The following is a 16,170-nucleotide window of genomic DNA, read 5'->3' as shown; positions in this document are numbered from 1 at the left end:
TTTTTGATACCATGTTTTATTATTCTGTATATAAAATGCATAATTGCACAATACAGTAAAAAATAGTCAATGACATTCTTCTAGGAATGAAGTATCTAAGGCTTAAATAAGTGGATTTGGTAATACCGTATGAAATTACATATTTTAATGTTTGTTAACTGAATTAAATCTAAACTGAAAATTCTCCAAGTTGCCAGTGGTTGATCCAGCTTGATTCACTTACAAGCATAGTAAAAATCGCTGGGAAAGTAAGGGAAATAGAGTAGGGTTGATGCTAGCAAAAAAAAAAAAAAAATCCTTCGTCACTAAAAATAAGCTTTAAAGCACTCAAATTTCCTCTAGTGCTTTTAGAATAAGCACTTAGAGGTTAGTTTTCTGTCTTATCAGAGGACTTTCAAAGGGAAGGCTGCTAATGTTCCTTGAAACATTTTGAAGTCTTGCTTTTATCTTCGAGATAATCTTACACGGTAGCAGATGTGCTTGTTCAGATTCATAATAGGTGTCCTCCAAAAGAGTCTTCTCCAAAAAGAGTACTTCCAAGGAAAAGAGTATGTAGGACAATTCTTTTGTTATTATTAATATCTGTCAGTTGATAATCACTAACAGAAATTCAATAACCTTAATGAAACTAGTGTTGAAGTACTGAATTGCTATCAAAATACTGACCTCTCTCTTACTTTGTGTTAACACTGAAAAAACTCTGCTGCGAACAGAAATACTGTGTGGTTCCTGTAAAACTTCTGAACCGTTGACCTAACAAATCTTGAAGCTTTTTCATCTTCTCTGATATAAAATGATGCTCACATTTCTTGTATGCTTCATGATCACTTCATGAAGAAGTATTTTCTCCTTAGAATTGAAGAAAAAAACCACCACCTTGCAATAATAAAGGTCCTTCACTCTTTTGAAACTGATAATCTGAAAAGACTTTTTTTTTTCCCTTGTGTTCTGGCTTTAAATGAAGACTCCATCTTATGCATCTTCTGCAATTACCAACAAAATTGAGCTTTCCCAACTGTTTGTTTACTCTTGGTTCTGTTTGGCTTCTCTGGCCCAACTGAAACTGTGAAAGAAGATGTGTCAGGCATACCTTGTTGGAAGGGGTATGTGCATACGTGTGGATTATTTTACAGTTGTTTGGGTATCTCAAACTTGATGAGAACACTGACTTTTCGTTCACTATCAAACTTCATAGCGGTTTCAGCTGGATTGAATTAGGTTTTTGCATCTTTAGTACTGAGCTTTTTTGGCTCGTGGGCACCATTTGCATTCAATGCAGTGACCGAAGTTCAGTTGTTTAATGGATGTCCCTAAGTTTGAGCTATTTGCATGAACGGGACTAAACTGTTACAGCGCTACCAGTGGGAAGTTGTTACCACTAAATCCTTGATATCTGTGCACCCAGGTTTTTAAACTACAGTTTCTGAAGAAATGGAGAGGCTTTTAATGAACTAAGGTAAATTATCTATGCCACATCAAGGTAGTTTAAAAGAAGTGGTTGAGCAGTTGTGTGGGAACCAAAGCAGTTCATCTAAACCGGAATTTCAAGTACGGTCAAGATAAGCCACTTCTGGAATGAACTAGTTACTTAGCTCTATAATGAGAACATTTTCCCACTTAAATACTTATGCATACATACAGATACACACATGCAAAGTATACATATGAAAAATATTATTACTACTAATAAGAATGCCCTAAAGCTACAATAAGCAAATAATGCCTCCCCTGCCAGTATTAAATACTTGTTTTACTGAATTAAAAAAGAAATCCACAGTAATCAAGTTCTCCAAATGAAACACATTCAAGAAAAAAATAATCATGGGGAAAAGTTTGTCCGAAAGCCCCAGCTTCTCGATTCATGATTATCAAGTATTTAGGGATGCAAATAAATGCAAGTACTCCTTATGCTAAGACCTATATAAATACCCAGTGATACTTGTTTGGCTAACTTGAGTCATTTATCCCTTTTCCATTCCATTTACTCTTCTTTAAAGGAAATGTTCTAATGCAAGTCAGAATGCTGTGAATTCTCGTTATTGATACCTGTCGTTGCCTAAATTAGGAAAAATAGAAGATTTAGTTGTCCATTAAAAGATCAATTTTGTAATACTGCATCTTACAAAGCACAAAATAAGCTTCCCCAAGACTCATGTATGGACTGGCCCAAACAGTCTTAAGAAAAGCTCTATTTATCTTCGGATTTACTTGAGTGTTTGTCTGACTTTTGCTTTGCCACCCTTTCTTTTTCAAGGGGAAAGTGAGTATGCTGATCTTTTTTAGGGAAGGGTTGTTCAGATGGCTTTAAGGCAGTGTGTGTGAACAAAACAGGAGCTTCTTATTTCTGGATCCTTTTTATTTTTTCCTTTGGAAATGGTTCTGCATAAGATCATTTTAAAGCACCTGCTGAATGTCAAATCTGATTTCAGCAAACTTCTAATTATCTTTAAGGTATATGCAGAGGTATACACACCCTTTAAATAAAACTTTTATTCTTTTTTGTTAAACACTGATTGGATATATACTAAATTTTAATGGCCTCTGAGAAATTTCAGAATCTCGGGATACCACGTAAAATCGTGTCCCAGGGGTGATAGCTCTTCTTGTGATAGCACTGTTGTGTTCAGCTGTGGCATCAAGGCAGGGCATATTCTGAGCATTTACCAGGGCTTCTCTGTGCTGCTGGAGTGATATGAAATGTGTCTGAATAAAAAGGAATTGAGTCTGTTATGCATATATATCACTATTTTTCATTCCAACAGCTGGAGAAGGATGGATTAACTGAAAAGTAGTATGGGGGGGAGCTAAGCTATTAATTCCTCCTTGCGCTCCCATTCACCAAACTGCACAAGATCTGTTCTTAAAAGCATACTCCAAATAAAAACAAGATTTTGTTTGAATATTGAATTATTTTTCAAGCATTACTACTGAAAATGACTTTTACAATTGTACCTGCATAGCTTGCTATTCCAGTCTCTTGCTGGTTTGATAATGCTTAAAGTTCTACGTTGTCATTCTACGTTGGCATTTGTGGTCCTCCTTCCCACAAAAGCTTCGAAATGAGATTCAGAGCTTACTCTACAGTCAGATATTGGCCTCTTTGCCAGAGTAATGCTCAATATGACAAGCAAGTTCTAATTACCAGTGCTGTGGAAGAAATTCAAGAGTTCTGATTCTGCAGACTCCCATGACGGTGAGGTTTCAGTCATCCAAGTACGTTGTGTTTTACAGCGTGTCGTGGGAATCCTCAAACTGGGAGAAACTCAGACCACAATTGTTGCTTTCTTAGAGGGAGCAAGATTGCACTTCAAAAGTTAATATTCAGCCCAGTAAAATCTGTTTGTTTTTTTTTTTCCTTTTATTGCAAGAGCAACACCACTTAAGCAGCGAAGAGCAGTAGCCATGATGTACATTTGTACACAAAGATTTGAAAAGCGGGTTAGAAAAATTGAAGTAATGGTGTATTTTGATGCCAAACTTTATTCAGCCAGTATTATCCAATTGCAAAATACACGGTGGAAGTTGGCGACAAAACATACTTACTATTAGTCTTTACCTTGGAGTTTGGTTTTGAAATAATCTGCTTTTACTGTTGATATTTGTGATTTACCTTTAGAAGTATTTCAAATGTGTATACATTTGAGCACAAGTTAATGTGCTTCATTATTGCAGATGCCCAGTAGCAATATCTCTGTAAGTTTCATTTAATTTGAATCCAAGCTTTTATACTCTTTTTTTTTCTCTTTTTGTCATTTATAATTACACTAATGTGTATATTGATGTATTTTCAAGTTTAGTTTTAGTCTTGTGCTCACAAATTTCTTACAATAAGCTGCTGGTTTTCTAGTAGGAATTGTGAGCAGCTTTAAAAATGTAACTATGAAAGTAAAACCTACTTGGTAAGATAGAAATGTTGAAGAGAACCTTAACTTGAGCACAACAACCTAGCAGCTTCCAGTTCTCAGCTGCATAATATACCTCCTCTCAGCATCTGTTACATACTGACAAGTGTGAGTAGGTGGTAATCTTACTTTTTTTCCCCCCTCCTCTCCAACCAAATGTCATGGGAACTAATGTTGAGTGGGTAATGCCCTTCTGTTTTGCTGTGAACAAGCTTGCAGGATATTCTTTTGAGACCCTCTTGGAACTGATCCTGATTGACTTGTGTAATTGAAAAGGGAGCGTTGGTGCTCTCCTCTAGGCAGAAATGGCTGTCCAGTAAAGGTGTCCGACGGGGATGTTACCTGTGGTCCAGTGAATGTCTCAGGATGCTTTATCTCTGCTTCTGCCCCCTGAAAACAAAACAGAGGGAGGGAATCAATTTCAAACGGTGAGGCTACAGGAATGTAGCAGCTGTGTGTTGTTTCTTTAAAAAGTGGAGCTTTAAAAACAAAGGTGGTTTTTTTTTTTTAAAGGAATTACTTTTTAAAAAAGTAATTACTTTTTTTAAAGCTTATATGTTATCTTTTTGTAAAGGTGAAGAATGTCTTGTACCGTCTCTGTGCATACGCTCTATTTATTAGCTTAACACATCATCATAGACCTTCTGAGGATCTTGAGTTCGGTAAGATTTAGCTGTAATTCAGATCAAGAAGTGTCTGAGTCTGAAAACCCCCAACTGAAAGCACGTATATTTGAAATCTTATTTTAGAGCATTTTGTTCAAGAGGCATTTTAAGGAAACAATATGCTTTCCTTGGCAATTCAAACACGTTTCTAAAGCAGGCAATTGAGAGCTTTTCTGAGGCATTTAGGATCTAATTGACTCAAGTGGCCAACTGCAGCTTAGAAGATATCACCTGTATCTTTTTTTTTTCCACATCCAGTATGAGGTGGAACCTTTGTCAGTTTATATAACATCTTTACAAACTTCTGAAGCTTCGTTTGGAAAAAATCTCATCCCTTCTTGATATTGCTGCAAGAAGACTCCAGCAAGATCACCTTATGAGAAAAGTGTTGTTGTTTTTTTTGGTCCTGTGTTTTTAGTTTGTTTTGGTGTTTCTTGACACATTTGACTAGAAAATAATTATTTTAGAGTGATAACTGTGATTTGAGGAGTCAGCAGCTTAGTATTTAATTTCTGAAAGTGAAATATTTACTACTAAGTTAAATATACCAGGAAAGCTGTCAGAATTTAATTGTCTTAACAGTTTCTATTTTACAGGATATTGGAAGAAACCTGAAAATGTGCTTTACAAAATAATTAGCCGCTGCTGTAAATACTTTGTGTGTGCATCTCTGTTTACAAAGCAAAACTAATTGCATCTATCCTACGTAAGGAAGTAAAGCATAAGTGGCAGAAATCAAAGGAAAAGTGTATCACTCCTATTTTACCTATGGGGAGTAGAAGGAGTATGCTTCAACGCTGAGAACTGTGCCAAGAAGGTTTTGGTTATTTATTTAATGCTCTGGTTAGTCTCAGAAAGTTGAATTGGCCTAATCTTGACACTCAAATCCTAAAAATGAATTGCTGCGTTCCTGAGACCCACGGTGACAGTGTATAATAAGATAGGTATGTGTTCGTCTTGCCCCGTGGGAAGTCAGAGGGTTGCTGTGTCTCTGTGAAGAAGCTGGAGGAAGACACAGCACTCACCTTCCCACTCCTGATAAGGACATCTTCCATTTTTTCACTGGTGAAAACTTGATCTGAAAGTAAATGCTGGAAGAACACGATGCACGCAACAGGCTGGAGGTTAATGGGTCTTAACAAAGCTCCTCCCCTTGCTGTACTCTCAGAAGTTTGCCGTGTTAAAATTAAAAAGTAGTATTTGCTGACGTTTTTCCTCTGTGTTCATTTAGGAAAATAATGCGCTATTGAATACTCTGCCTAAGCAGAAATTAGTGCTTCTGTGGTGAAGTGCTGGCCATTTCTGTAGATACAAATGTTGCACGGTGGCCCTCTTAGTGAAGTTTAAATAGTTATTTTCATTAACCACCTTGGCAGCTCCTTCATCTTAGGGGCTGATCTTCATACCACATAGTACAAAGTAAATCTCTGCAGAGGGCTATGGCTTGGAAAGGGGGTTTGTTGACTGCTGTTACAGCCTAAAGCTTCACCTCTGTAGATAGAGTTAATTGCATTTGGTCACCTTCTGATTCTCTTTTGTATTTTGCTAGAAGTTCTTTTTGTTTCCTTGTTTTTCTTTGCACAGCATTTTCAGGATTGTCTGAATTGTCTATGAGAACTTTTAGTATGTTTACGAGCGTGCATTATAATGAGTTACTGGAGAGGCAGTCCAAGACAAACCACTATTCCCCAGGAAGATTTTCGACTTCTCAGTCTGTGTTTGCATTCCTCCAGGTGATGATAATGGGAAGAAGGCCAACAACCCCAACCACTGTAACTGCATCATAGACCAAATCTTCACAGGCGGACTGCAGTCTGATGTTACCTGTCAAGTCTGCCAGTAAGTGCTTTCTTTCTAAATCTGTGCTCTGATTTGAAGCTGCACTCCATAGTGCAACAGTGTTTTGAATCTTTTCTTTCCTGAATAAAATAAATTCCTGCAAGACAACAACTGTTTAAAGACAACATGAGCTAAATAAAATCAATTACTAGTTAACCATCATATATTAAGACATGCCAAAAAAAAAAAAAAAAAAGCTATCTGGAAAGCATCACAGGCTTATGAATGTAAACTTCTTACTACTCTGAAGAAGGTTTTCAATTTCCAAGTTTGTGAGAAAAAGACTTCCCAGATCTCATTGGTTTTGGAAGCATGCAATTGCCACTGCATTTGAGGAAAGTTCTGATATGTATTTTCCTTCTCTATGTATTTTCGTATTTTCCTTCAGTTAAGAGCCTTGTGTATCATCAGGAGAGGTTTGAAAGAGGCTGATGTTATGTAATCTCAGGTACCAGCAAGTATGTCTTACAAGAGTAAGAAAAATTGTATTTGTTGTTCTACTGTGTACTGGAGCAAGCTGACTTCTCTTTCAAGACGTTTGGTGTTGCCATAGTTCAGAAGTTAGAGCTCTTGTGTGGGGTTTTTTGGTCTTGCATTCTTTATAATTAGCCACAGTGTCCTGAAGATGGACTACTGTGCTCTCTTTATTTGAATTTGTTTTTATTCTCAATTTTCTGGAGAGATTTGCAGAAGATTCATTGTAGGAAAAAGTATGAAGTTATGTTCTTTGCCTGGTAGAGCCACAGAATCATATCATAATAAAAAGTTTGGTTTGTAATGACATCGTATTAACATTGAAGCAATTTTAACAAAACAAGTTTGTTCTGAAAATTCACAAATTTTGCACAAATGGAGATGGGAAAAAAAAGGCAGAATATTGTATGCTTAGTGAAATCTTGGAGACAAAGACAAAAGTTTTAGAGGAAGAGGAAACTCAACAACAAAAAAGCATAATGACCACAAACAGAAAATGTTTCTAAAATAGAACCCAAAACTAAGGTTCCCATTAATATGTAAATGGTAGAAGAAAAAGGATTTGAGTCAGTACAAGATAAAATTTTGAGAAGCTTTCTCCGTAGTCTAGCTGATGACTTACATTCAGCTGTCTTGCAGAGAAATGTGATTGAGAACATGCACTTCTTGATGCAGTTATTCTTTGCCCTCTCAAATTCCAAATGTTGCAAGGGATTCTTATAAGAACTGCAATGCTTAATTCATTGCAGTATTGTGTAGCAGAAATATTTGGCTCTCTTTTTCTTTAAGTACTTTTAAGCACTGTCTTCCATGTCTGAGCAGAGGACCAGCCTTCTGAACTAGCTGGACTGCGTGTCACTCTCGTAGATGTTAGCTGGTAGTATGACCAGAACCTCTATCTCCAAGCAACACCCAACTGGTTCACTTGGAGTCACGGGGCTCCAGTAGGTGGGAGAATGTATTCAACAAACATATTTCTGCATTCACTGTATCAAATACATTTCCTAAAACATATGGCTTTTAAATATGCAGAAAAACAATCAGTTGTGGGAAGACACTCTGGAGCAACTTATATTTTTTTGTCATCTTTGAGTGCCCTCTAGGGGTGATGTAAATCCCATAGTTTTTTAAAGTACAGTATCTGGTGTGCACTCTGAAGTGAGAGAATCTGTTCATTTTACTTCCTTTAAATATGTATTAAACTGCTTTCTTTTTCATAGTGGCGTTTCCACAACGATAGACCCATTTTGGGACATCAGTTTGGATTTGCCAGGCTCTTCCACCCCGTTCTGGCCACTGAGTCCAGGGAGTGATGGCAGTGTCGTAAATGGGGAAAGCCATGTATCAGGCACCACCACTCTCACAGACTGCTTGCGAAGGTATGAATTGAGACAAATACAATTTTGGTGGGGTAAAAAGAATTTGGCTTCATTCTGTTTTCCACAGGTGGCATTGAGCAATGGGAGTAAGTGATGCTTTGTCATGGCATTATCCGCAAACAACGTTCCATACGTTTTAGATTTTGCATAAGACAAAATGAGAAAGATATAGAAGGTTCAGAGCAACAGTAGGCTTAACAATAAGCAGTCAAACCCAGTTGACATGTGATGCAAAAAGAAAATAAATTCTACACTGCCTGCTGCCAGGCAGTGTGGTTTTATATCATCGAAACCTCTGGCATCTCTCTCCATGTCATCTGAGCTTTTGACCATAGCCCCTTAGAAGGCTACAAGCAAGACTGTCCTGCAGACTAATGTGCAACCGGGCACAGAAATCTGTCTTACTGCTTCATAGTTTCCATATCAATGTTTTTGGGTTTGAAAATGAAGGATCTTTGTCTGAAAATTAGCTGTTCGGTTCTAGGAGGTGAGCAAACATTTAGCTTCTTTCTCAATTATTGATGCACTCCAGTGCAAAGTGCCCAAGTAGAGTAGTGATAGATGTTCAGTTTGGATATCTGAACCATAACACTTTAGACTATTATACATATTTTTTCCTGAATTATGACATAAAAGACATGAGCAACTTCTCTTGTGGTGTCAGTGAGTCACAAGTAAAAGTGAAAGAAGCAATTTCAGCATGTGTGGAAAATAGTCTGATCATGTTGTGCATCCTTTTGTTTTTTATTTTTTTAATTCAGGTTTACAAGGCCAGAACATCTAGGAAGCAGTGCCAAAATCAAATGTAGTGGTTGCCATAGCTACCAGGAATCTACCAAACAACTCACTATGAAGAAATTACCCATCGTGGCCTGTTTTCATCTCAAAGTAAGTTCACAGGGGGCAGACAGAGCAGGGAACATACATTCCTCTTCGAGAGGATGAGCTAAATTCCTGGACATATCTTCTGGCTTTCACTGGCTATTCTTTTATGATATAAATTAATATAAGGAACAGCTTGCATGCCTAGCTAGATTTTCTATTAAGATATTATTACATTACATATAATGTAGCTTTGCAGCTTGTCTCTGGGAACCTAACAAGAATCTAGAAACAAAATGGAAGGTTAGTACAATACCTGAACCAGTGTAAAAACCAATCTCCGATAACATTTACTCATACTGCACGGTAACATTTTTACCCTGCATTTCTACTGGAAGGATACAACAGAGAAGCTCTGCGTTGAAGGGAAGATATAAAAAAGTTAGCAGTTGCAAAGGATTCTTTTATATTCCCAGCTAATTAACTCAAGATAGTTTTCAGCATTTCCAATCCAAATTGTGTCAGGTGCAATGATGGGAGTTACATCAGAGTTGGTGCCCTCAGATAGTTTAGTCCTGTATGATTTGTGTCTTAAAGAGTGTGACTGTGGTGCAAAGCAGGCATCTATCACAGAAGATGACTGTCATTCTGTGTCAAGAGGCAAAGGGTCCTTGAAAAGTGATGCCACAGGCCTTTATGGAGGCAGCCACCATTATAACTTAACTGCATCTTTGATCTGCTTGAACAGATGCAGCCCTCTAATATTTCGAGTGGGTCAGAATGGGTCAGAATGACAGTCCTCTCATTGCTAGGCAGCAACTGACGGTCACTGTCCTCAGCTCTGACTATGATCAGTGCTTCAGGAAACTGCTTATCTGGTGATACTAGTGTCACATAAACTACTTAAAGAATAGCAGCGTTTTACTTACGACTGGAAGCACACAAATCAGCAACCTCTGTGCTGTGCACCAGTGAAGGCTTGCATTGCTTCTCCTTTTCCAGTAGGGAAATCAGTGTATTGAAAGAACACACACTCCCACCTTTTGCACCAGAAACTACTTTTGGTTATTTAATACTTACATGGTTTCTAGGCTTTGAACGTTGGTAAAACACTTGGGTAACTTTAATAGTTTTGGAAGTAGACCTTTGTCTTGTACTTGTCACGGCAAAGTCTGGAGTTTTGCTGCAGCAAACAGGTTGTTTTTCTGGTTTATTTTCTGATAGTCCTCTAAGCTAGTTCAGTACGTTCATACTGGAAAATCTAATAATGTGCAACCGCGTTGTCACGGTCTCACTGAGCAAGCTGTGTATTGTATTCAATATACGATTGTCGTTTGGAACTGCTGAATAACATAGCAGCTCCATTTCCAGAGTGGCAGCAATTTCAAAGTTTATTTTAAAAATCTGGCTTGTACAGAAGCTTGCTAATGAAATGAAGTCTTGAAATGAAAACATGGAATGCCATAGGAAGATCTGTGTTCATGAGAAAGGGCTGATTCTGCTTTCTACTAGAGAAGGGTTTTACAGGCAGAGAGAATTCCCAGTCCTGTAACTTAGAGGCCTTTTGAGACTGTTTGGCACAATCATGCCTTCAGATGTTCACCCCATATATATGCCAACATTTCCTCGGTTACACCTTGTGTATTAACCAAGGTGATCTGCAGTGTGGTAAGGCAAGACAGTGGCCTGCCTGGAATAGGCAGAGGCACAGCTCCACAGCTCCTTTGTTTTCCTGTTGCTCTTTGTGGTCATCCTGAAGGATGTTCCTGCATGGCTGACTTGGTTGCCTTTTTTTTTTTTTTAATTAAGAGAGAGGGAGAGAGGTTTGAGGGTGTTGGCTTTTTTTTTTTTTTTAATGCAGAGCAGTTGGCAAGATGTGTAGGTGATTGCTCTTTGGACAAGGCAATGTGAATATGCTAAACCCCTTTGCTAACTCAGTTCAATATTTGCGTTATGCAGAATGATTGAAGATTTTTTTTTTTAATTTTTTTTTCCTAAATGATTGTGTTGTCCCATCCACCCAAAATGCAAATTCAATTTCATGTGTTAAAGTAAAAAAAAGGAATACAAAAGGTAAGAATTACAAAAGTCTCAGCTTTTCATGTCTGGATCTGTTGCTAGGGAATTGTTATGGCACCACAATTGGAAAATAATTAACTTGAAGTGTAAATAGAGCAGAATTTCTGAGAAATGGGGAGAGAAGCTGCCTTTAAATAGCAGCTCATTCATCTCTTTCTGTTATTTGTTCCTGTTACCATTAAATGTTCAATTGACAAGATGTAGAAAGGGTGGTGGGTATTGCAGGCTGCTTTTGGCTGAGGGACAAGGCTTTTTTATTGTCATATTCCATTTTTGCCTTAATTTGAATTGGTATTCCTGTGTAGTCTTGACTTCTGTCATTTGAGATGATTGGATGGGTGGATTAAGTGTGTGAATCCGATAGCTAGAGCTCTGTCACCAGTTCTGTGTGCTAGTGTAGGCAGCAGCCCTGCATTCAAATATTACACAGTACAAATGAACGTGGGTCTGGTTAAAGGCTGTGTGTGCGGTCTAATGTATTTTTTAATATCAATTGGGAATACATTTGTGTGGATAAGTACTAAGGTAAACAATCTAATTAATATTATATTTTTCCTCTACAAATTGTGACTTACTTTCCTAGTAGAAATCGTGTTTTATCATTTACTTGGGGATCCCAGACCAAGTAGTTGGTAGAAAAAAAATTGGGAGTGTCCCTAGCTGCTGACTGCTAGTATGCTTTCATGTCATTGTACCTAAGCTTAGAACACTTATAACAGGCTAAATTTTCTGTCTATCTCAAAAAAAAAAAACAACAAAAATTCTTCCACTTTGTCTCCAGCGGTTTGAACACTCAGCCAAACTGAGGCGAAAGATCACTACGTATGTCTCGTTTCCGCTGGAGCTGGACATGACACCATTCATGGCTTCCAGGTGTGTACCAAGTTCAAAATCCCCAAAGACCTGGACAGAACTGTTTACCAGTTCCATAAATGTGCAGCATGAAACATGGAACATCCTTGAATCAAGGTTATAGAACAGTATGTATAATGGTACTTCTCCTGTAAGCTTCTCCTTGAAATGTGCATCTTTTCTAAACTAATTTTAGATACACTATTGAGTTTTGTGTGCCAGAAAGGGCTTGATATTTAAACCTTTTTTCTTATTATTAATGTGTGTTATGTTTCTGGTTGCATGTTAAACTTGTAGATTCACATCCATCGTGCCTTCAGATTTTAAAGATCTGTGCTTTGAGCATCACCTGAATGCACACCCACCGGGTCATCTTGTGTTAGTAGGCAGATTAGACATTAAACTAGTGTCCAACCTAGTAATTCCAAGGTTGTAAAATTCCTTCCTCTCTATTCCTGTGCACATACAAAACTGTTTTTCTGTTTGTTTTGTACATTCAATTTCTGTTTAAACAACGCTGCCAGAAAAGCACATAATCCAAGTTAAAATAGGTTAAAATTTCTATTCGGCATTTCTATTCGGCATTTAAACAAACAGTAAGACTTCTCCCACCTCCCAGGTTCAGGAAAGACATAACATTTATATTAAAAGTACCTTTATAAAAGGAACTTGATCAGCTCAGTTAAACAAGTATCTATCAGGTATTCCCTTCAACTATACAAGAAGGTATTCGGATTTAATCTGTATCTGAAGCAACGCAGAAAGCTCCAAAACGTGGCATCTGTTAACACAGGGGCTCTATTTGAGGCTAAAATTGTAAAAGTAATTTCAAACGTTTTTTTTTCTCCCTGGAGAAAAGTAGATGCTTCTGCCAGTAGAGAAAGGAGAGCCCTGCAGCTCTGTTAAATAGTGTTATATTAAGAATATATGGTTTATTCCAGTATATTCTGGAGATTTTGAGACTTTTCTGTTCCTCTGTGGTGAATTCTCCCTGGGTAGAACAGGCTCTGCTGATGAAAGGTATCAAGCATAATGGAATATAGACGGGATAATCAGGAGGCATAGCTCAGTAATCTGAATTTCATCGCCTATGAAATCAACAGCCTAATCCTATTGCTGCTGTCAAAACACAAAATGAATTTACAAGTCAGAGCCAGGATGATTGACCCATCAGAGGATAAGGGATTGATGTAATTAGATATTTTTGCAGGTTTAAAATACAAATCGTTTCTTAACCTTTTTTTAAAGCTTTTTGGATCTGACGTAAACAGATCTGTATTTGCAGCTCTGAAGCCTTGACCGGCAGGAGAAATGCTGCTTCCTATGTAGCATTGCTGCAAGAACAAATAAAGCATCTTTTAGCATCCTAATCAGCAGCCCTTCTCTGCTGCTAAGCAGCATCGTGCCTTTGAATTAGGACCTGGATTCAGCTAACAGGCTGTGTCGTGTAAAACCTATTTCCTCGGTTTGGGAAGCCACTGCTTTAAGTGACTGGATTTTTGTGTGTGTATGTGTTGCAGTAAAGAGAGCAGAATGAACGGGCAATACCAGCAGCCGACGGATAGTCTAAACAATGATAATAAGTAAGTGGTACATTCCGTGACTCCTATTGTGAAAGGTAGTTGGCTTCTAGAAGGAGATATACAGGCTGCTGTATATCCTGCAGTGCGAAGTGCGTTACCGTGTTTGATGACAGCACAGTAAGTCTGAACTGTTGCAAAATAAAGCTTCGTTTGCTCTGATTGCATACCCTTTCATGGTTCTGTGGCAGCTAACTTGCTAATCTGAAGATGGTAACCCCAGCAATCGGTCTGTGGACAAAATTAAAAGCTATGGTTCCGGTATTAAAAGGGATGGGTGTTTCCTTTAAATAATCCAATTTCTATTGCAATGGCAAAGGAGGTTCCAGAGGACTGAAAGTAAGTCCCAGTTAGATGACCCCAGTAATCGTGGGGTCTGTTGGGCAGGCACGAATTCCAGTCAGAATAACAGAGTGGCTGACACATGACTCGCTCAAGAATTCAAAGGAGAGTAATTGAAACTAACGTTCAGAGCTTTATGGAAAAAGAGATGGTCACACAAACTTCTTTTTTAATTAAGGTTACCAGTTTGGTTGCTGCAGTCATATGTTAATGTAGTGTATTTAAATTCCTAAAGGCATTTCATTTGCACTAAAAGTTTCATTAAGAAACCGGAATCACAGAACAGATTGAAAAACTAACCACCCAGGTCTTAGCACAGTTGTCATAGAAGCAGATACCAATCAGGTGTGCAACCTGTGCTCCTACAGGGATTGACTTGTGAGATGTCTAGTGTTTAATAACTGTTAGCAAAGAGCTAAAAGAAAACAAAATCAATCACTGTTGAGGTTTGCACACAACATAGGCTGAAGTAGTTGTTAATGCAGAAAAAGATGAGGTAATTAGGTAACAGCAGAGATGTCTGAGTTGCTCGGTGTGCTGGATGCCAGTAAACAGTTGGGGCAGTCCTAGAATCCTGCATCTAGGACTGAAGTGTTGTCCAGCCTAATAAGATTTCCATCTAGGAAGAGGGTGACTCTTACACGTGTGGCTCTGTAGACAGTCAGCTGAATTAAGAGCCTTGTTGTGGCACCACTGTGTCAAAAGAGCTCTGTGGTTTTTAAAGATAAGTAGGACAACATCAAGCGAGATTAGAGAGATTATTTTACCATGGTGTAGCTGTGTTTGCATCCAGGTTGGGGGATAGCATTTTAAAAAGAGGCAAAGATTGGAGAACATTACAAAAAGAGCCACAAATATAACTGGGAACAAAATCTTACCTTTGAACAAAAAAATGAAGGACTTCAGTCTTTCCCGTTAAAGAAAAAAAAGTTGAAGCTAACTTAGTATATCAGTACCTTTCTTTCGAGCAGAGATGCCTGGTAGTTTTCAGGTTAGCAAACAAATGCACAGCAACATCTGAAAGCTGGAAGTTGAGGCTGAAAATACTCTGCATTTCAAAATAAGTACAGACTTTCCAGATTAAGGACAATTACTCAGTACAGCAGTTTATCGCTGGAAATAATTAAAATTAGCTATACTTAAGATTAATTCCTTCCCTAGCCCCCAAAATACTTTTTTTCTGGTTTACTAGAGTAGCTAGTTCACTAGAGGGAAATAGGAGAAATAAGAGGTCAGAATAGATAATCAGCGGTCCTCTACAGGAATGCATCAAGATCAATCTATTTTAGAAGAAAAATCTTCAGTAGCTAGTATTGGTGAAGCTGATGGCTGTCATCAGACTGGAATGTTACAGTAATGGCAAGACAGGGAAAGAAAAATGTGGTTCTTTTTCCCTGGGCAAGGGTGCCCTGTTTCCAGTCAGCGTTAAGAGCTGGTGTTGTATTGATGGATCTGATCCTTTACCATTTCTGTATGTGCTTACGAACACAAGCTTTTGCCTCTTTAAAATGTCATTTATTTTTCCCCTTTTGATCCACGTATTGATTAACTCTCTTCTGTACCAGGTATTCCTTGTTTGCAGTAGTTAATCACCAGGGAACCTTGGAGAGCGGGCACTATACCAGCTTCATCCGGCAGCACAAGGACCAGTGGTTCAAGTGTGATGATGCCATTATCACCAAGGCTAGCATTAAGGATGTACTAGACAGTGAAGGGTAAGTTACAAACTGAAAAGGGAGAAAGAAGGAAAATTGTCCTTTGGGTTTTTCTTACTTACAGGTGAAAGACCCTATAACCTCTGAGAAGACTTAATTACTCTCTTTGAATATGTAATGATTCTCTGTGTGTGTATCGGTGCTTCAGAATGTCGCTTTATAGTAGTGAATCGGTTTCAGGAAGAAACGGGGAAGGACAAGGGAGCATCAGCTCACACAGCAGTGTTTGTAACTGGTGCTCACGTTCAAACTGGCTGCTCATGGAGGGGAATCTAAAAGCCAAAGTGATGTGGTCACCCAGTGTAGGAGCATACTATTTGAATATTCATCTCCTTGACACACTCTGCTCTTTGCATAACCTTTGGGTTATTGTGGGTGTAAAAGATCTGAGGAAAAGCCATTAAGAAAATAGTATGAGGCAGAGTTGCAAGGCTATATGGAAGGCAGGCATAGAACATGAGCTGTTTCTTAGTTCATGTCTTTAAATTGATTTCAGGTTGACATCATGATTTCAGATGCTT

At 38.2% G+C, this 16,170-nt stretch overlaps 1 protein-coding gene across 5 annotated transcripts in view; it reads left to right on the top strand.

Moving 5' to 3' along the window:
• Nucleotides 1-16,170, top strand: part of USP22 (ubiquitin specific peptidase 22) — a 99,128-nt gene that overhangs the window by 80,993 nt on the left and 1,965 nt on the right. For 3 of the 5 annotated variants that reach the window (XM_048067213.2, XM_048067205.2, XM_066977855.1), the window contains 6 exons: nucleotides 6,301-6,406; nucleotides 8,101-8,259; nucleotides 9,021-9,147; nucleotides 11,942-12,033; nucleotides 13,533-13,595; nucleotides 15,500-15,649. In XM_048067213.2, coding sequence (XP_047923170.1) covers nucleotides 6,301-6,406; nucleotides 8,101-8,259; nucleotides 9,021-9,147; nucleotides 11,942-12,033; nucleotides 13,533-13,595; nucleotides 15,500-15,649 — 697 coding nt within the window. The remainder of the gene's footprint in view (nucleotides 1-6,300; nucleotides 6,407-8,100; nucleotides 8,260-9,020; nucleotides 9,148-11,941; nucleotides 12,034-13,532; nucleotides 13,596-15,499; nucleotides 15,650-16,170) is intronic. The other 2 variants (XM_048067231.2, XM_066977854.1) reach the window with 2 other exon arrangements.

Source organism: Anser cygnoides, chromosome 15 (genome assembly GCF_040182565.1).
Source record: "Anser cygnoides isolate HZ-2024a breed goose chromosome 15, Taihu_goose_T2T_genome, whole genome shotgun sequence".
NCBI lineage: Eukaryota > Metazoa > Chordata > Aves > Anseriformes > Anatidae > Anser > Anser cygnoides.
The sequence above is the reverse complement of the archived record's forward strand: the minus strand, read 5'-3'. Positions and strand labels throughout refer to the sequence as shown.